General features: G+C 37.6%; 1 protein-coding gene across 1 annotated transcript in view; it reads right to left on the bottom strand.

The window, feature by feature from the left end:
* The window catches only part of ADAM9 (ADAM metallopeptidase domain 9), a 151,811-nt gene that overhangs the window by 45,693 nt on the left and 84,054 nt on the right, over nt 1-22,064 (bottom strand). Inside the window, exons 14-16 of the mRNA XM_044225334.1 lie at nt 14,440-14,635; nt 8,343-8,448; nt 3,551-3,734 (exon numbers count right to left, since the gene is read on the bottom strand). Of these exons, the coding sequence (XP_044081269.1) occupies nt 3,551-3,734; nt 8,343-8,448; nt 14,440-14,635 (486 nt within the window). The remainder of the gene's footprint in view (nt 1-3,550; nt 3,735-8,342; nt 8,449-14,439; nt 14,636-22,064) is intronic.

A 22,064-nucleotide genomic window follows, 5' to 3' on the forward strand; every position in this document is an offset into this window, starting at 1 on the left:
GTTTTTCAGAGGTTGAGGAGTAGGATAAGTGAGGAGACGTCAATCCAATGGCACAAACTTCCAGTTATAGAGGAAGTTCTGGGTATCTAATATTCAACATATGATTATAGTTAACAATATCATATGCTTGAAAGTTGCCAGGAGAATAAATCTGAAATGTTCTTACCACCAAAAAAAAAAAAAAAAAGAAAATATATTTATGTGAAGTAATAGATGTGTCAATTAACCTTACCGTGGTAATCATTTTGCAATAAATACATGTATTGAATCATCACAATTATTATACCTTAAACTTATACCATGTTATATTCAATTATATCTCAATAAAACCAGGGCAGGAGAAGGCAGAAGAAGCACAGGGAGCCAATAAGGGAGAGGCAAAGACAATAAGAGAGAGGCAAAGATGAAAAATACTAGAAAGAATTGCAGGAACATTATTTGTGATTCTGGGTTCCAAAACTCTTTATGGGACTCTTTGACTTAAATCAATTAATTTCTTGTTATCCTTCAATTTAATCTTATCTGAGTTTTTGTGAGACCTAAGAGTACTGATTATAATCCACAGAGTAAAATTTCATCAATGCAAAAAACATCAAAAGTATACAGTTACAGAATACAAAATGAAATTAGCCCAGGAATATATCTAAAGAAAAATTTAATGTTACCAGATGCTCCAGGAATGTAGAGATAATTTAATGTTAGGGAATTTATTGGGATAACCCAGCACACATTAGTAAGTCAGAAGTAAATAATGATTACTTTAATAGTATCTAATATTTTTAAATATTTAATATTTTTAATATCAAAAAAACTACTCATAAAATATAAAATCATTCTTTTTTTCTTATTAAATAGGATTAAAACAATACTTCACTAAAGAAAAAATACATCTACCCCAAGCCATTAGCCAAAATCATACATAACCTGAAAGATTAGATGTATTCCCATCCCAAGATGGTCAAGACAAAGATGTACGCTATCAGTATTTGAAATTATTCTGGAAGTGCTATCATTGCCATTACAAATTGCATATATAATATATTATCAAATATATCTATCCAATATATATATATATCCAAAACAAATCCAAATTGTAAATATCAGAAAGGAAATGAACATATTATCATTTACAAATGATGACTGTTTACCTAGAAAATTCTAATATAATTAATAGAAATATGTGACACCAAGTGTATGGCTGGAAACAAAATAAACATATACAAACAAATTTTTTTCTGAATATCAATAATACCTAGTCAAAAATGCAAACAAAATAGCTTTTCTTGCCAATAAAACCAATTAGAAATTGTAACATAACAAATTAGAAAATTTAACAGAAGAAAATGGGGCTGTTCATAATAGCAATAAAAATACATCCAGCAGGGGCGTCTGGGTTGCTCAGTGGGTTAAGCCCCTGCCTTTGGCTCAGGTTATGATCTCAGGGTCCTGGGATCAAGCCCCACATCAGGCTCTCTGCTCAGCAGGGAGCCTGCTTCCCTTCCTCTCTCTCTGCCTGCCTGTGATCTCTGTCAAATAAATAAATAAAATCTTTAAAAAAAATACATCCAGCAATAAAACAAACAAACAAAAAAAAACCAGAAAAACCTGTAAGACTAAATCTAAATCTTTAAAAGGCCTCCCAAAAATGGAGACACATACAATGCGTTCCTATCAGAAGACTCAATAATGTAATGATGTCACTTTTCCCTATTATAAGTTTTAATGTCACCCCAACCAAAATAAAAAGCGCTTTTTAATTACATTTTTAATTTTTTATACCCTGACAAAAATTATCTCAAGTTCATCTGGAATGATAAATGAATTAAAATATCGATTTTCCTACTTTTCTGTAGGAAAAAAGATTGAATGGGCATTTGCATGACCAGATATTAAAAATATATTATGAAACCAATAAAAACTGAAACAAGGCAGTACAAACATGAGTAGTTAGAAATATCAAAAGCATAAAGACAAAAAAAACAGAAATGAAGGCTTGAATATATACAAATTTAATAGGTAATTTAAATAAGATTTCAAATTAAAGATTAATTTAAATAAGACTTCAAATTAAAGGAGAGAGATTATAAATGAACCATTCTGAAGAAAATGACATTAGAACTCAACATACAATGGTAATTTCTGAATGAATAAATGATAAAAGGGGAAAAAGAATGCCAACCTCATACTGAATATACTCTACATTCTCCTAGATTAAAGGGGAATTAAATGAAAAATAAAATCTACTAGAAAATACCAGAGAATAATGATCTGATATTATACTGAGAAAGATCTTCAAAAGTATTTAAGCAAAGTTAGAAACCATAAAGGAAAGGAATAATGGATTTGAATATATAAAAATTCAAATATAGCAAAAAATTACTAAAAACTAAAGAAAGAGGCAAGAAATAAACCAGGCAAAAATACTATATATATTTATATCTATTATATATTATATATGTGTTATATAAATGACATTATATATGACATAAATTAATAAAAATTCTTTTAAATCAGTAAGAAAACAGACCAATTTTTTAAGCAAATCACAAAAGGAACCTCTGCCCCTACCATTCGTGGTCTCGCTCTCAAATAAACAAATATATCTTAAAAATAAATAAGTAAATAAAGCATGCACACCCCATTATAGTAGTTTAACCTCAGAAAACAAACATAATATTCTGAAAGTATTATTTATAAAGCTATTTGCCTTAGCACTGTTTATAGTAACTACAGCAATTGAGTTCTTATAGTGGCAAAGGCAGGCACAAAAATATAAGGGTCTTTTTGGAAGAAGGAAGAGACAGAATTGGTACAGAAAGCTGTAGACATTAAGGTAACTTGCAAGTCCACCTGTCTTCTTCACATGTCGTGTTATTAGTCATTTATGTTCTCTCCCCCTCCTTCTCCTCTTCTACTCTCCTTTAAGTTGGTTTCTTCAACTTGCTCAACACTCCTGCTCCCCTGTATCTCTTCTGTATGACTGAAGTTTGCCATAACTCTTCTTGACCTGCTCTTAATTCATGGCATCGCTAAAGAATTCTTACAGTTTCTGCACTACTCTTAATTATCTTAACATATATTCTCCCCAAAAAGTAATTTGGCCTAACTCATCTTCTCATACAGAAACCACTGGTAGGAAGTGAGGAGCTGATCCAAACCACAGTGATCAGGGTAGCAGGGAGCATGGGCAGAAGTGCACTCTGCCATTTCTAGTGCAGAAACACACAAACATACACACCCACACAACCCTGGCAATCACCTAGGTGCTCCCACACAGCAGACTCACTAATAAATTATAGCTCATTGATCAGAGAAAGAAATATGCACAGTATATTTCAACACACACCAGGGGCTATAATACAGACTGTCAGTGAAATCTGGATAGTAGAATAACAATCATTCTTAATTTTGTCCTTGGTGGCTTTGTATTTTCTAAAATCCCTATAATAAATATCGATTTCTTTTATAAATCAGAAAAGAACTTACTTTGTATAAGGTTTTTTTAATTTTTTTAACTTTACTTCATAAAGAGAAAAATCATTTTGATTACCTTTCCATCATCACATCTTGTGCCTTCATTCACCATCCCAGGATCTGGAACATCTGATCCTAGCTGGAAATCCACACCCCAACATTTGGTGCCTTTACTGGGAGTCTGAATAATAGCGGGAACGATTCCAAATACAGGCATATCTTGTACATTCTCACACTGAAGCTTTCCACACAGTGCATTCCTATAAAGATAGAGGAATAATGCAAACATAAAATATACCCAGTGTAGATACAAAAGGAAAATTGTGTATTTTGATACATAAGGAAAGTTTATTTATATTTAGCTGAAGGGAATCTCAACAGAGAAAGTATATGAGAGCAAAGACTTCAAAGCAGTTCTCTTCAAATATGGATAAGAGATAAGTGGATGCTAACATGGAGATTAGCAGGGTACCAGGTGGTGCTCATGCTTCTTCTTCCCCCACACCTAATCTCTCTTTACTATCTGTCTAGAGCTCGAAAAAGTCTGAGGAAAAAGTTGTTTATAAATATAACTTTGCAAATGTTTTCACACATATTATTTCAAAATAATAAGACTATACCAAAATTTAATTGTGACTTCTTATAGAGTTACAGTAGGGAGAAAATTAGATTCTGTACTGTAAAGTAAGAAAAGACTCCACACTTCTTGGCTTGGGTTAACTCTTAGTTACTTAAAGACTCAACTTATTAATTCACTAATTCAATTCACTGGTTCAGCATTACAACAAGCATTATGAAGGTATGCCTAACTATAATTCTTATCACCAAGGCTGTGTTAGCTCAATACCCTTCCTATAACCTTTCATAACATGCTCAATACCACTACCATCAACTCTGATGATGCTATATTGAAATCTTCTACTTGACTGTCTTGTGATCCAAGCAACTACCCTACACTTGAATCTCCTTTACGGTATCACTGCCAAGTGATAGAGGATGTAATTTTCCTCAAATTCACCTACTCTTCTAACTCACTAGTCCCTAAAAATTTTCATTCTAGATATCACAAAACTATTTTACTTCTTGAGTTAAAATCTATCTCCTTAAAACTGTTCCTCATTGGTCCCAGACCTTCCACATGAGATCACACAGCTAATGTCTTTTCCTTCTCCCACATGGCAGCTATTTTAGGACAATTATCATGTAGTTCCTAAATACTTACTTCAACAGAGCAATACCCTACAATCATTTCTTATGGAACAAGGAACTCCCCCTCTAAAAAGTTCATTTGTCTCACAGCCTCTTGAAGCACAGTACTCAGAATAGGGCATGAAATTTCAGTTATAGTCTGATAAGCAAAGAACAAAATGGAGCTCACATTTCCTTTATTTTAGATACTGTACTACTATTAAGCCCAAGATTACAGCAGCTTTTTTTAAAGATTTTATTTATGTATTTGAGAGAGAGTGCACAAGCAGGAGGAGGGACAGAGGGAGAAGCAGACTCCCCAGTAAGCAAGAAGCCCAACACAGGACTTGATCCCAGGAGCCTGGGATCATGACCTGAGCCAAAGGCAGAAGCCCAACCTACTAAGGCACCCAGGCAACCCTACAGTAGCTTTTACGGTAACTACATTACATTATTGATGCCCTTGAACTGATCACTAGCTAAAACCCCTATTTACTTTTTGCATATACTATTAAGTCTCCTCTTCACTCTATCCTGCACTCGAGATAGTAATTCTGTCACAACTTTACATTTATTCTTAAGTCACCAATTATTTACTAGTTAACTTGAATAAAGTGCTTATACTTTCTCAGCTTCAGTTCCTTCATCTGAAAAACAAGAGATAAATAACAATGTCTATCCACATAGTTGGTTGAAATTAGATAGGAAAATCTCTAAAACAAAACATAGTATAAAGCAGACCTAAGTTAACATCTGTTGGAGCCTACCAAAATTCACATTCCTATGATATACTTAGGTTTCGTGTGTAGTACTGGTGACATATTAAAAAGCGGTTACAAATCAGTAAGAAAAAAAATAACCATGTCCACAGAAAAGATTAGCAAAGATACAAAACAGGCAATTCAGAAAATAAGGAATGCAAGCAGCCAACAAAGCTAAGAGATTGTCACTCTTACATTATAAAGGAAAATTCTATTACAAGCCTCAATAGAATAATTGCTTCTGGCAAGGATCATCAATGCATGCTAAAACCACAAAGTAAAACACTGGTGGGAAACTGGCTATTCATATGGTATAAAATCATCACTCCTCCACATATTATCTGATAGCTGTAATGGGCAAAACAACTCTACAAGTTGCAAGATCTTGTCATGGCCACTTAGTATCACTAATAAAATGAATTTATCCAGAATTATGTGCCTCCTTGACCTAATGTGCCAGTTATGAAGTATTCTTCCCTAAAATGTTTAACCTGAATTAAGACTTTAAATTTAATTAAGACTGTAAACTTCTGATTTATAGAGAAATCAAGGGATAAGACACAAGTTAAACAACAATGGAAAGAAACTAACAAATCCAGATCATGGGCCATTCTAAAAGGCCACTGGCCCAGTTATTTCCTTAGGGCACTATCACTAAAAAGAAAAAAAAAAATGAAGTAGACTATTTTAGATTAAAAGTGACTTAAGTGACATAACAACTAAATGCAATGTATGATTCTTAACAGATCCTAATGTGGGAAAAAAACAGCTATGAAACACAATTTAAGGACAACTGGAGAAACCTTAATATTGACCAGGTATTACATGATAGTTGGAAATGATCGTTCTTAGGGCAGTGGTTTGGACATAAAACCTTCCCATGGAATTAAAAATACTAAAAATATATTAAGAATAATAATTTGGAAAAAAAAAAGAATAATAATTTGACTTCCCCCCAAAAAGTGTTACATAAATACAAGAGAACTTATATCTACAACTACTTTTAAAACTATGTAAGATAGATATCAAAAGTCATGTTCATATCCCCTTTTGAAATACTTTGATTTTTTTTTAATTTTCCCTCCATCTACTCTGTTTTATGTATCAAGAAAGGTAAATTCTGAATATTCTGTGAAATACACCATATATTAATAACTAATTGCTAAAGAATTGGAACAAAATAAATTGACTAAGATTAAGGGGGGAAAGGTACACAGCAGTAAGAACACCGGTAAGAGGGCATCTGGTTCTGTTAAGAAAGATGGGGAAGTTGGGGCGCCTGGGTGGCTCAGTGGGATAAGCCGCTGCCTTCAGCTCAGGTCATGATCTTAGGGTCCTGGGATCGAGTTCCGCATCAGGCTCTCTGCTCAGCGGGGAGCCTGCTTCCCCCTCTCTCTCTTTGCCTGCCTCTCTGCCTACTTGTGATCTCTGTCTGTCAAATAAATAAATAAAATCTTAAAAAAAAGGGGGGGGGGTGCCTGGGTTGCTCAGTTGGTTAAGCGGCTGCCTTCGGCTCAGGTCATGATCCCAGTGTCCTGGGATCGAGTCCCACATCGGGCTCCTTGCTCGGCAGGGAGCCTGCTTCTCCCTCTGCCTCTGCCTGCCTCTCTGTCTGCCTGTGCTTGCTCTCTCTCCCTCTCTCTGACAAATAAATAAAATCTTTAAAAAAAAAAAAAAAAAAGAAAGAAAGATGGGGAAGTCTTTGAACGTAAGGTGTGGAGGACTGAAGAACATGCCAGCCAGAAGGAACAGCATGGACGGAGGCCTTGTGGCAGAAGGACCACATGTAGGCCGCCACAGCTGGTGTCTCACAGCATTTAATGGCTGAGTAGATAAAGATGAGCCTACAAATAAACACATTCAAAGAGCAACTGGAAACATAGAAAAGAACACTAGAAGAAATTTCCACACAGAAGCCAAGGAAAGAGGGAGGTTTCTTCAAGAACAAAATGGTCAGCATAGTTGAATGCTACTAAAAGTCAAGTAGCATGAAGACCTAAAAATTTCAGTTGGATTTTGCAACATGGAGATCACTGTTGTTCTACTTAGCAAACATTGTTTCACTACAGTTGCTTAGACTAACTGGTGAAGTAGGGGGTGGAGCCGGGAGAAGAGATGCACAGTATTTCAGAATAATTTCAATTACACAAAATATCAGTGTGTGCATGTATAGTGCACAGAAACAAAAAGAGAGGAAGAAATACACTGAAATTAGTAAATATATACCCATGGAGATTATGGATGACCTTTTTCTCATTTACAATTTTTAAATAATTATTAATTATTTAATACACAAATACTACAGAAACAAGAAAGTTTTAATCTGTCGCTTTAAAGTTATAGAGAGTGGGACGCCTGGGTCAAGCATCAGTTAAGCATCTGCCTTTGGCTCAGGTCATGATCCCAGCATTTTGGGATCGAGTCCTGCATCGGGCTCCCTACTCAGTGAGGAGCCTGCTTCTCCTTCTGCCTGCTGCTCCCTGCTGCTTGTGCTCTCTCTCTGATGAATAAATAAATAAAATCTTTTTAAAAATGAAAAATAAAAAAAAAAATTACAGAGAGCAAGAACATAACAACACCCAGAATGAAGACTGCAGGTACCTTTATTTACACATTTATCAATCTAATCTTTTAATGACAAAAAAGAAGAGGAAGAATGTTTATTTGAGGTTCTTATTGTAGAATAAAGAAAACCAAAGATTCTACAACCTGTTAGATTTTAGGCAATGAACATCAAAAGAAATTAATTATTTTACTAGTTTTCAGAGTCCCTCTAAAGCTTTGTTAGAAAATATTTAAGTTTGAAAATTTCAGTACTTAAGGGGGAGAGAGTAAGCAGTTGCAAGGAACTATAAAAGATATTAGAGATGACTGGTCTTACACTCTTGCACGTTCCTTCACAGCCTTGCCTTCACTTACCCAGTGGCACACTTCTTGTATTCATTGCCAGAAAAGCCACAATTGCCAAATCTGTCACCTTTAGAATTCACATCAATGAAACAATCTCTTGGGGCAGCCTTGGCTTCTGTAACATTAAAAAAAAAAAAAAAAAGTATGGCAATTTAATGCAGAAATAGAAGTATTCCCTATGTCAACCCACACACCAGAATGAACTGCCTTAACACCTTCTAAAATGTTTCAAGCCTCACAGGTAGAACATTTTTGTTCCACTTTTATGCTTAACAACGAAATGTAAAAGTAAAGCTTAGACAGTATTTAAAAGTTAGCCTGGGCTCAAAGAAAAGTCATTAAAAGAAATGCCATTAAACAAGATGAAATTACAAATAAATGAAAAGGTGCGCACAGCCTGGTGGTGGTCTCGGAGTATGTGTTCTCAGCCTCTCCAACACGTACCTGCTGCCTCGTTAGATCAGGCTGGGAAGGGCTGATGAAAACACCGCCAGCAATTATTACCGGTTTTTTTCATTTATCACATTTGGATGCTGAATTTAGATGCCCCCCACTCACAAGACAGATTGGCAAACAACCATGACAGCTGAGGAAATAGCGAACCATTCTTGCTTTCTTCCACCTTATGTAAGTGTTAGCACTTCATGTTCAGTTCACCTGCCAATTACACATTCCTAAAAAACTTTCCTTGAAAATATTTTTTTTCCTTGAAAATATTTTTAAGCCAAAATGCCAGTGCTTTCTACTGAAAAAAGTAGTTCACTTGTCTATCTTACACATCTATTGCTATGCTGTTTTGGTTAAAAGAAAATGACTGTGGGGCGGGGTGGGGGGAGCTGGAACGAGAAAGAGGCAGAGGACCACATGACATGGAAAGGGAACGGAAACCTTCCACACAGGGCAAACAGCACGTGGCAGCATCCCTAGAGGGGCCCTTCCACAGAACAGAAGCTCTACAAATTCCAGATAATCTCCAAAAAGAAAAGTCTAGTTCACTTAGTCCTACGCTTTTCCGTAGGCCTCCATGAAGATGGCATCATTGCTAAATAACAGTATTCAATTTGTTAAAATGTAACTGTTATAATTTTTTAGTCTGCAATGAGTGGCTTATTTTTGCAAAATGGATCAGAAGTTGACAGATCTCCACTATTCTATCCTATGACCTGATTAACACAAATACATCCCATTTAATTTTTTAGTCCTCTTCGCTCAATCCCTTTCTGACCCACCGTAAGATAAGGGCTGTAACACAACAAGAGACAGAAACTAGAGGCAGCAGAAATCTGATCAAAGTCAACATCTCGTTTCTGAGAGATCTAGCATAATACTCATGAAGGAGCTTCTTTTTCATTTTTTTTTTAATTTTATTATTCATTTGAGAGAGACCACAAGCAGGGGGAGAGACAGAGGGAAAAGAAATAGACTTCCTGCTCACCTGGGAGCCCTATATGGGGATCAAACCCGGGACTTGGAGATCACGACCTGAGCTGAAGGCAGACATTTAACTGTCTGAGCCACCCAGGTACCCATAACTGATCTTCTTAACTGAGACAAATAAAAATAAAAACCGAGGATTCGGGTCTCCTTTCCTTTCCTTCTTCTCTGTCCCTTCCTCTTTCTTTTCTTTTTTAAATATGTATTAATCCCCGACTAAGTGTCCCATGCCCTGATTTAGTTATGGATGTAGTTTACCAGTATCTCTCTGGAAAGATACAGAAAAGCTGTTAGTAACTCTCTGTTGCCTTAACAACAAGCTTCAACAAACATCTAGTGCTCACTTATTGATTCACTTGAACGTTTTGTTGTTGCTGTTTTTACAGACTCAAGAGAGAAACAGAAGAAGATAGGAAAACAAGATCCCAGCACGGTTGGGGCATAAGCCCATCAGTGTCAATTATCAAACAAAGCAATCTGCCTCATTATGCTGAAAGCAACCTTTTCCTTGAGAACCTCAATCACCTGAACCCGAGGAAGGAAACAAGAGATGCCATACAATAAATACTATCACTGCAGGAATACAGCATCAGTGTGTAATAAAAACCAGACTAACAAAAGGTGCTGCCAGGCCTCAATGTACACTCCCTATGTTTTTTCACCAGAACTACTGCATTATAGCTACTTGATATCCCTTTGGCATAACAAACAGCAAAGTCAAAGAAGCAATCAGGGGCGCCTAAGTGGCTCAGTGGGTTAAAGCCTCTGCCTTTAGCTCAGGTCATGATCCCAGGGTCCTGGGATAGAGCCCCGCATGGAGCCCCGCATCGGGCTCTCTACTCAGCAGGGAGCCTGCTTCCTCCTCTCTCTGCCTGCCTCTCTGCCTACTTGTGATCTCTGTCTGCCAAATAAGTGAATAAAATCTTTAAAAAAAAAAAAAAAAAGAAGCAATCAGAAAAGTCTGACTTGCACAGACCTATGGCTGCAAGTCTGCAACTGCCAAACTTGAGCCTTATTACACACCCAGAACCCCCTACATGAACAGGAGGATTGGTCCTCTTCAGGTAGACACTTGATTCACGGCCCAAAATGTATACTCTTACTCTTTCTCCAATCCTTCCCCAACAGGATCTATGGCCATATACCAGGGTAACCCGGCATTGTACAAAACGAAAATCATCAGACCTCTCAGGAACTACTGGACACTGGCTCTGAACCGACACTGAATCCAGAAGACCCAAAACATCACGGTGGCCTACCAGTCAAAGTAGGGAGCTATGGAGGTCAGCTATCAATGGAGCTTCAGCTCAGGTCCTCCTCACTCACAGGAGGCCCACTGCGTCCCAAACCCATCCTGGGCTTATTTCCCCAGTTCCAAAATGCACGACTGGAACACACACAATCAGCAACTAGCAGAATCCCCAAGCTGGCTCCCTGACCTGTGGAGTCAGGGCCATTATGGCAGGAAAGGCCACCTGGAAGCCACTAGAACTGCTACTACCTAGGAAAACAGTAAACCAAAAGGAATACATACCACAATCCAGGAACCACTGCAAAGTCAATACCACCATTAAGGACTGGAAAGGTAATCCAGGTCAACTAAGCTATCTGGCCTGTGCAGAAGACAGACAGATCTTGGAGAACAAGAGTGGATTATCAGGAGCTGAAGCAGCTGGGGAGGTAACTGCTGCTCTAGCTACTGTGGTTCTATTGCTTGAGCACATTCATGGATCTCCCGGCACCTGGGACGCAGCTGCTGACCTGGCAGGTACTGTTCTCTCCACCCCAGCTGCTAACGATCCCCAGATACACTTTGCTTTCAGCTGGCGGGGCCAGCAACACACCTCCAAGGTCCTCTCTCAGGGGTACAGCAACTCTCCAGCCCTACACCATAAATTAGTTTGGGGGGATCTTGATTGACTTTTTCTTATCTTGTAGAAGAAAGATAATTCCATCCATTCCATGGATGCCATTATCCTGACTGAATCTAGTGAGCAAGAAGTAGCAACACTGTAGATCAATCGGTAAGACAAACTGCATGTCAGAGGTGGAAAGCACCTCTGATTTTTTTTTGAGAAAAAATCAGGAGTCTTCTATCTCTGTGAAATTTCTAGGGGCTGGTGGTGTGGGATATATCTATAGTTCCTTTCAAAAGGGAAAGATAAGTTGTTACATCAGGCCCCACTGGTCCAGAAATCATGACCTAGAAGTGGAAGTGGCACCACTCTTTCTCCTAGTGACCCTCTAGCAAAATTTTTGCTTCCTGTTCCTACCACCTTATGTTCCTGCTAGCCTAGAGGTCTCAGTTCCAAGAGGAATGCTTCCATCAGGAAACACAACAATGATTCTACTGAACTAGATGTTAAGACTTAAACATAGGGTGGCTGGGTGGCGCAGTCGTTAAGCATCTGCCTTTGGCTCAGGTCTTGATGCCAGGGTCCTGGGATCGAGCCCCACTTCAGGCTCCCTGCTTGGCTGGAAGCCTGCTTCTCCCTCTGCCCACTCCCCCTGCTTGTATTCCCTCTCTCACTATCTGTCAAATAAATAAATAAAATCTAAAAAAAAAAAAAAAAAAAAAAAAAAGACTTAAACCCAGCCATTTTACACTTCTCATACTTCTGAATGAACAGACAAAGAAGGGAGTTACTGCTGTCTGAACTTTACTACCAGGTAGGAAAGTAGTCTACTTCTCTATTGTGCCAAAGTAGCACTGGACAGCTACACACAACAGAGATAAGGGAGAATCTCCGTGGAGACCTCATAGGATGACTCTTAGTATGCCCTGTGACTGAGACCAATGGAAAGCTACAGCAACCCAATTCAGGTCGCGCAGCCCAGAGCCTTCAAGAATAAAAGTTTGGGTCTACAGGTTAAAAACTACGACCTACTGATGTGCTTGGTGAAGACAAAGGATATATGGAATGGATAATGAAGAAAGTTGTTAAACCTACAAACTATGACCACATGACCAGTTACAGAACCTAGGACTTCAATTGTCATGAGTATTTCTTCCTTTTTGTCATAAATGTATTTATAATCAGAAGTCCCCACAACCGGGACGCCTGGGTGGCTCAGTTGGTTGGACGACTGCCTTCGGCTCAGGGCGTGATCCTGGAGTCCCGGGATCGAGTCCCACATCGGGCTCCCAGCTCCATGGGGAGTCTGCTTCGCTCTCTGACCTTCTCCTCGCTCATGCTCTCTCTCACTGTCTCTCTCTCTCAAATAAATAAATAAAATCTTTAAAAAAAAAAAAAAAAAAAAAGAAGTCCCCACAACCGACTTCCTGGGTCCAATTAATTTGCTAGAGCAAGCTCACAGAACTGAGAAACATTTTTACTTACTAGATTACTAATTTTTGTAAAGGGATATAACTCGGGAATAGCCAGATGGAAGAGATACATAGGGGAAGGTGTGAGGAAAGGGGCTTGAAACTTCCATACCTTCTCCAAGTACAACTTTCCCAGACTATCCACTTGTTCACCAAGCTGGAAGCTCTCAGAACCCTATCCTTTTGGGGTGTTATGGAGGCTTCACTGCATAGGTATGGTAGATTAAACCACAGGCCATTAGTGATTAACTCAATCTCTAGCCCCTCTCCCCTTCCTAGAGGTGGGGGAACTGAAAGTTCTAACCCTCTAATCACACTGGTTGGTTCCCTGGGCAACCAGCCCCCACCCTTGGGTTACCTAGGAGCTTTCCAAATGTTATTTTATTAACACAACAAAAGATACATTTATAGCTTTCATCACTTGGGAAATTCCAAAAGTTTCAAAAGCTTGATGCCAGGAACTGGACGAAGATCAAATATATTTTTCTAATTATAAATCATAGTATCACATCAATCCGCAGAGCTTTAACTAAAATCATAATAATCCACAGTAAAAGAATGAAGAATGGAAAAAGACCAAGAATATGATGGCAGTTGACAAGGGTTAAAAGGAGGAAAGAATTTTAAATTCTCATCTTCCATAGTGAGAAATTAATGGTTAATACCTAGAATGGAAAAATCAAAAAATGGCATTACCAAGAGATTATCTAAAGACCTGAAGCAAATAATGGAATAATCAGCTAGAAAAAGTGAAAAGTGGTTGCCCCAGTGAATGGGGCTATTAGGTGGAAGCACACTTTTTCATAAAAACTTATTTTTAAAAATCTGGCTCTTTATATGTACATAAATTTTGATAAAAATGAAAACTTTAAATAGAGAAAACGGGAAACTTTCAAACATCCTAAATATCCATCAGCACAAGAATGGATTCCATTTACATAATAAAATACTCTAATGTACTGTGATCTAAATGTATCATAATATATTGACATTTTAATCAAACATATCAAAAACATTTTAAGTGAGCAATGAAAATAGCAGACCCATATGTATATAAACCCATACTTTTTATATGAAATTATTAAAACTAGAACATGATACTAAGTAAATATATATTTATTGTTTATATATATAGAATAGAAAGGTGATAAAAAGAGAGGGAATGAAAAGTAAAAACCATCAACTGAATTTGCACATATCAAATTCATGAAGAGGACTGGTCATGAAGAAGGAAGGAATTTCAGAAAACTGAAATTTTATCAATAATGTTGTCTTTACATTTTTAACAGAAACTGAAGCACAAAATCAAAACAACCAATTACAATTAAAATTAAAATGTCTTACTTGAGCCAAAGATGACTTGACACTGAGCATCGTAATACTGGCACATGCCATTGTAACAATAGGCTTTGTTATTCTGGCAAGGATATCCATTCTGAATAAAAACATCTGGCTGACAGAACTGAGAAGAACCATTGCAGTATTCTGGAACATCACATTCATTGGTTTTTCCTCGGCATAAAGTACCACCTGGAAGGAACTAGGGTAATAAAATTTAAATTAAACAGGAATATCAGGACAATCTCTGCAAATTAATCAAATCTGAAGCCACAGTATTTATATCTATAAAAAGTTCTAACAACAACAAAATATTAGAAAACCAACAGAAATATGAACAAAGTCTGGTAACAGGCAACTCATAAAAGCCATGAAATACAGAAAATGAAAAAAATATAACCTCACAATAACCAAAGGAAATGCAAATTAAAACTTTAAAAGCACTTCACACTTAGGGCACCTGGGTGGCTCAGTCAGTTAAACATCTGTCTTCTGCTCAGTTCATGATCCCAGGGTCCTGGGATTGAGTTCCACATCAGGTTCCCAGCTCAGCAGGGAGTCTGCTTCTTCCTCTCCCTCTGCCCCTCTACCCCACACCTGTTCATGCTCTTTGTCTCTCAAATAAATAAATAAAATCTTAAAAAAAAAAAAAAGAAGAAGAAGAAGAAGAAGGCACTTTACGCCCATCAGACTAACCAGGATTATAATACTTGCTAGCAACCAATGTCAGCACAGCAAGAATTTGATTACCCTGCTGGTAGAAGTACAGACTGGTACATTTGTGGAAGGTATATAATATGTGTCAAAATTTTTAACATGAATACTCTATCCCAACAATTCCACTTATAAACAAAAATTAGAAGCAACCTAAACAGCCGTCATTAGTTGACTCAATAAAGAAATTATGGTATAGCCACATAAAACAGTATTAACTACGTAACCATGTAGAACTATATGAATAAAGTCTATTCTTACTGAAAAAAGTAGATAGTAAAAATAAGTGTATCTGTGTTCACACACTTATACACAATACATATACACATGCATTCACATTTATATAGGAAAAGAGTATGTAAAGTTAACAAATTATCAATAATGGCTACCTGAGGAGGGTAAAATGATAGAGCATCTTTCATTGTGTATTTCCTATACTTTGGTATTATTAAATTATTTATTAAAAAAACACAGATTACTTTTTTTTTTTTAAGTAGACTCCATGCCCAGCGTGGAGTCCAACACAGGGCTTGAATTCATAACCCCAAAATCAAGACCTGAGCTGAGATCAAGAGTCAGACACTGAACCCACTGAGCCACCCAGGTGCCCCAGATCACTCTTAAAATCAGAAAAAAAAAGGTTCTCCTTAGAATAAAAGTCTCACAAGACCACTTGTTATAAAAGAAAGTAATTCAAAATTATAAACAAGTGGCATGAAATTTTTCATAAAATCATGTAAGAAGAATAGTGCTCTCTTACAGATCAGAAAACATGAATTTTAATATATCCCTATTTGTCCTTTTTCTACTTTTTTCCAAATAGGGAGGAATTCCTTACTGTAGAGAGTAAAATGGAGTCTCTTCCGTCAAGCAGGGCCCTGTGTCAAGCAATGACCCAAGTAGTTCAGGTACTGCCCCTAGGAGATATCATCCGGGACACATGTCAGCTGACACCACCAGAACTGATAAGAGAATAACCAGAAGAGGTCTGCAGAGACCCAAAACTCATTAAATCTCTTTAAAAAGGGAAGGATTTTGGCAGCAAACCGTCAGACTCTTCAGACCTTGCTGCCAAGGCTCTGCATGATTAATCTCCAAATAGAACGTAGAGCCTTCACCACTTGAACATCAGAAGCAGTGAGTGCAGAGAGCTGACCCAGACCAGATGGAGGCCTTGCCTCAACCACACAGTTCCTTCACTTCACACAGTTCCTTCACTTCAGGCGCCCTTGGGCTACCTTGTTTGTTGTGCGCCTTGTCTTCTCTCCTGCTCTGGGTGCTTTGTAAGGAGCCTAGTTTCATCACATAGTGAACTGTCACTGAGTTTGGAATCCTGAACCTGGTTTCTGACTGTGATTTAACTTTGCTTATGACTGAATAAAACTGACATCATAGAAAGACACAACTCATGTTGCTGGCAGGATTCAATGTCATTGACTCATCATGTGTTAGAAATTTTAGAAGAATCAGAAAAGACTCCTAAAGTCTTGCTTGAATTTGACTATAGCTGAACTGAAAATAATAAACTGGGCAATAAATTTATGTGAGTACAGAGTTCCCCAGAATCTCACTGAGAATGAAATCCTAAGGTATTGGCCCAGGCAGGTGAAAGAAAGACCGGTTCTATGCAGGGAGCAGTCAGCAGCCAAAGATGTCTGGGGTTACGCCTTTGTCTGTCAGGCACGAGACAGAACTAGCCAAAGCTGAGACCAAGGGACACTGCCTCAGATAGGCACTTGGAGGGCCAAGAAAAATTAAATCATTTGTAGGTACTGCAAAGATATATGCCACTACTGGCCAAATTAATCTATAACTTGGCAGAAAGGCGTGAACAAAAATTATTGAAAAATCTGTATAAATATCCTAGGGTATAAGTGGGAACTAGAGCTTTACATAGTTAAGAAATTGTATATAGCAGCTGCTAGGTTATAAAAAAGGAAGAAAGATGTGTGCACTAGGTAAAAGCCTAAAAAGGATGGTGAAAAGGGCCCAGAGGCCTGACACCATATTTTGTATATACTTTGTATACTTTGTACTTCTATACATTGTATAGAAGACCTGTGGAACTCCGTAGAATTAGAAGTTAGAAAGAAGCTCACAATCAGGACACCAGGAGATGCAGTCATGGATCTGAAGGATTCTAAAAATGTAAAGCCCTTAGTGTCCCAGGCGCCCACTGCAGAGGTTCCCATCTTACCGATAAAAACCATCTTGCAGTTAGGCCAGGGCAGACAAAGGGCAAAGGGCTAGCTAATTAAGTAATAAGGCAGGCCAAATCAATGAATAATTTAAAATTTAAAGGACAATAACCCCTTAGGACCCCAGGACCCCCATCCTGAGGATCCAGGAGACTATGATGACCCTGGGGCAGGGGGGCCAGAAGGAGGATAAATTATAACAGCAGACCTATAATTACCAGGAAGAAAGTATCGGGTTACAGTAATGGACAAGGAGAAAACCTGTGGAAATAGCAGAGGACAAGAGAATACAGTCGTGCTCCACCTCAAAAGATTAGAACAGATTTTTGTCAAAAACATATATCTGATACAGACTGGATGCTTCATGTATGGGATAATGGGGCAAATACAACAGCATTATCGGGGCAGAGGTGCCTCAGATATCTTCTTTAGCTGAAAATCCCTCTTTAAACCAAGGAAATGAAGGAGAAATAAACCACCAAAATTCTATCACTCTGGGACTGGATTGCTTTGGCATGGAGAAAAGTAAACTCTTATCTAGACCCCACGAAATTTGGAGATAAATAGAATTGGACTGACTTAGAGCAGGCTCAACTGCATTGCCACCAATTGGTTATTCCGGTTCTGATCTATGACACTCAGGGAAGATTCACCACATCCTTTGAGGTGCCAGGCACTAACGGGATTAAAAGAGCACTGCTGTTAGGAGTCCCGGAAAACATAAAGATGTCATTTATGAATGTGCTAGCAGGATGCCATACCATGCAAGATGTAATAAATACATGCAGATCATCAGGCACACATAAGATAACATTGACAGCTCAGGAAACAGCAATCACATGAGCGGGATGTATCTAGGCCCTCAAGGGCACCTGAACTACTCACAAAATGAACACATAGGCAATCATCTGCGGAAAGAGACAGAGCACACCAGAAGGTCCACAGGTAATAATACTGTGCAGGTATCTGCAAACACAACGAGCAGACCATTTGCAGATAGTGGACACAAAATTATCTGAACTATCAAAAAAAGAGGGAACAACGAATATATTCAGAAAGAAATCAAAATATCAATAAGAAGTCACATGGAACAGAAATTAGTTAGAAACAGAGAGCCAAGAAATACAGAAAATAATAGAAATTGATACAAAAATAGAGACAGAAGAGGAGGAAAAAAGAAACATTTCACTGAAACCATTAAAAGAGGAGCAAGTATACCAGCAAAGGGAACAACAGATTAACTAAAATGTTCTTCATAGAAAACGAGAGGACCTCAGAATGACTGGAAGGCCACCAAATCCAGGGATAATAGGCCATATGTGCAATTAGCATTAAAAATAGGAAAGGAAATAAGAACAGACATATTTTTGGTAGGTACAGGACCCCAAATATCATTATTAAAGAAAGAAAGACCTAATAAAGGAAAAACTATTAATGCTGAAGAATCAGGAGGAAAAATCCATAGAAACAGAAGTATTAATGTAAGAACAGAACCTATGAGACATACTTTTGTGAGTGCACTGCAGCTAGAAAATATTACAGGAATGGATTTAATTCCAAAATTATATGAGGAATGGATGCCATTCAAAAGAAATAAAAATAAGAATATACGCTTAGCATAGAACTCCCCAAACTCCATAGGGAATCATTTACTAAACAATACCCATTAAAATGGGTATGTAAGGAGATAACAGAAAAAATAATGGAATTATTAAAAGACAGTACAATTATTCCAGGAATGTCATCCAGTTTTATTGTCCCACATGTCCAGTGTTAAAACCTAGTAGACAATATAGGGTAACAACGGATTATAGAAATCTAAATAAAGTATCCCCAAAATCAATGGGAGCATTACCTGACAGAGAAGAAGTAATTTAAAAGATAACTAGTTACAATGGAAAATATTATGTGACTATAGATATGTCAGACATGGTTTTTGCAATACCTATTATAGGAGAAAGCCAGGAATACACCAAAGTCTCATGGGAAGGCAAACAATATCAATTTGTAAGGTTGCTCCGAGGATATTTAAAGAGCCCAGTATAGCACATACTATACTGTCCACTCATATAGAGCAATCATTGTACAAATCTCTAGTAATAGTCTATGATAACATAACAACAAAAAATAAGGAGCAATTAAGACAAGAAAAGGAAAAGTTAATACAGGATTTAAGGGAAAAGGGATGGACTATTAACAATGAAAAAATATCAGGCCCAGACACTCATTGTAAATTTCTAAGAATTCAATGGTCTTCTGAAGGAAGGAAAATGCTAGATAAGGTTAATAGATAAAATATAAGCAATAGGACCACCTAAAGATAAAACAGAGGCACAGAGAGTTAAAGGCTCATTTGGATATTGGAGATAGCATCTACCATACCTTAATATAATCTTAAAACCTATTTACAAAATAACTAAAAAGGCACCAATTTTGAATGAGCAAAACAACAGGCTTTAGATACATTAAGGGATTTTGTTAAGACATTTCAAACAATATACTATCCAGCAGTAGGAGAACCATTAAAAAAGAAATACTGGGGCGCCTGGGTGGCTCAGTGGGTTAAGCCTCTGCCTTCGGCTCAGGTCATGATCTCAGGGTCCTGGGATCGAGCCCCGAATGAGGCTCTCTGCTTAGCAGAGAGCCTGCTTCCGCCTTCTCTCTCTCTCTCTGCCTGCCTCTCTGCCGACTTGTGATCTCTCTCTGTCAAATAAATAAATAAAATCTTAAAAAAGAAAGAAAGAAATACTGGTAAGTAGAGAATATGGTACATGGTCCCTGTGCACAAAGAAGGAACACAAACCTAATTTTCTACCAGTAGGATTTTGGACCACAAAGTTCCCATATTCAGAACACAAATATTCTATATTTGAAAAACATACATGGTAGCTATACGAAGCTTTAAAAAATATAGAACCTCTAACGGGAAATCAAAAAATAACAGTGTCAAGTCATATACGCTTGCTCCACTGGATAAAACTGAGCCCAGAAGAATGGACAGGTATCCAAATTGATTCAAAACTAACTTGGAAATGGTATATCCAAGAGACCTCTTTCCAGAGACAATCAAGACTCCACACCGAGGAAATATATAAGAAGGAAACAGACTTGCCAGAATTTATTCCAAGGGAAGGGCAGGCAAATCCATACTCAAAACTTAGGGAAACAGGACCCACCCTTGTCCAAACGTCTATCAAATGCCTGGTTTACAGAGACATCAGCCTCCACAGTCTCTGGAAGAACAACTGACAGCTGTAGCACAGAGACCCGGGACAATCTGATACTCAGGGAGAAAGGTAGGACTCAATCTGCACAACATGTAGAATTAACTGCAGTAGTATTGGCTGTAAGAAAATCATTAAAGGAGAATCAAAGCACCATATATATTTTTACTGACTCATGGGCAGTAGCCCTATGGTCAGGAAAATGGCCAAGAAATGATTCTAAAATAAATGCCAAAGACATATGGTCAAGAGAATATTGGGAAGAATTATATATAGCTTCAGAGAAAATTAAAATTTGTTACACATGTGTCAGCACATAAAGAAGTCAACACAGAGGTATCAAAATATGAGGCTGATGCATTGACAAGAGACATTAAGGCAACAGAAACAAAGGAAGGTTTAAAATTAAAATTAAAAAGAAATAAGAAAGGATGGAGACACACATTGCCACCAGTAATGTTACAAAGAGATAGGGATGGAAAATGGGAGGTACTCAAAGTAATACCAACAGAAATTTAAAAAGACAGGAAACTAGTATCACATAGATAAGGAAATAACAGAAATACTAATAACTCCACATACAATTATGGAAATACATAGAAAGCATACATAGGAACACACGCCTTATATAAATGGTTCACTGAAAGAAATCTTAAAAGTTATTTGGCAAGAAATAAAAAGAACATTAAAAGAATGCATCACATGTAAAGAGGTGATACATAAACACAGGTACACTGCATCAATAGATACATACCACAAGCCTACCACATTTAATTTTACTATACAAATAGACTTTACAGGACCTTGAAATCACAGCTATCAACAGATATATACCACTACCATGGTAGACCCATATACAGGATTAGGGATAGCTCTGGTTGCCTCTAGCCCATCAGCTCATGCAACACTAAGAGCTCTAGAGTCAAGGGCAGTTCACTTTGCAGCACCAGTAACAGTAGAAAGTGATTAGGGAACTCATTTGGCAGCCACCTTAGTTTAAAAGCTCTGTGATCTACGGGACTTACAATGGAATTACCATCTAGCCCACAATCCTATAGCTGCTGGATATACAGAGAGATTTAATGGATTATTAAAAACAGAATTATGATTGATAAGAGAAACAAGGAAGTTTTTAACAAGGCCTGGATATAGCTTGCTTTTTGCTAAATCAGAGAGACAGGTTATAAAAAGATGGTCCTCATAAGATGTTAAACAACCCTGCCCCAGACACGGAAAAAAGGGAGGTAACAATAGACACACTTAGCACAGAAACATTTCTTGGACTACAGGGGCTAAAGGACAGTTGCAACTTAAGAAAATCCAGGACCTTGCTCCTGTAGACATACCTTAGAATACCTGAAGAAAAATTACATACTAGAAGGGCTTTCCACTACAGATCAGAAAAAAAAAAATCTTTAGGGGTGTCTGCATGGCTCAGTGGGTTAAGCCTCTGCCTTCGGCTCGGGTCATGATCTCACGGTTCTGGGATCGAGCC

Source organism: Neovison vison, chromosome 11 (assembly GCF_020171115.1).
Source record: "Neovison vison isolate M4711 chromosome 11, ASM_NN_V1, whole genome shotgun sequence".
Taxonomy (NCBI): Eukaryota; Metazoa; Chordata; class Mammalia; order Carnivora; family Mustelidae; genus Neogale; species Neogale vison.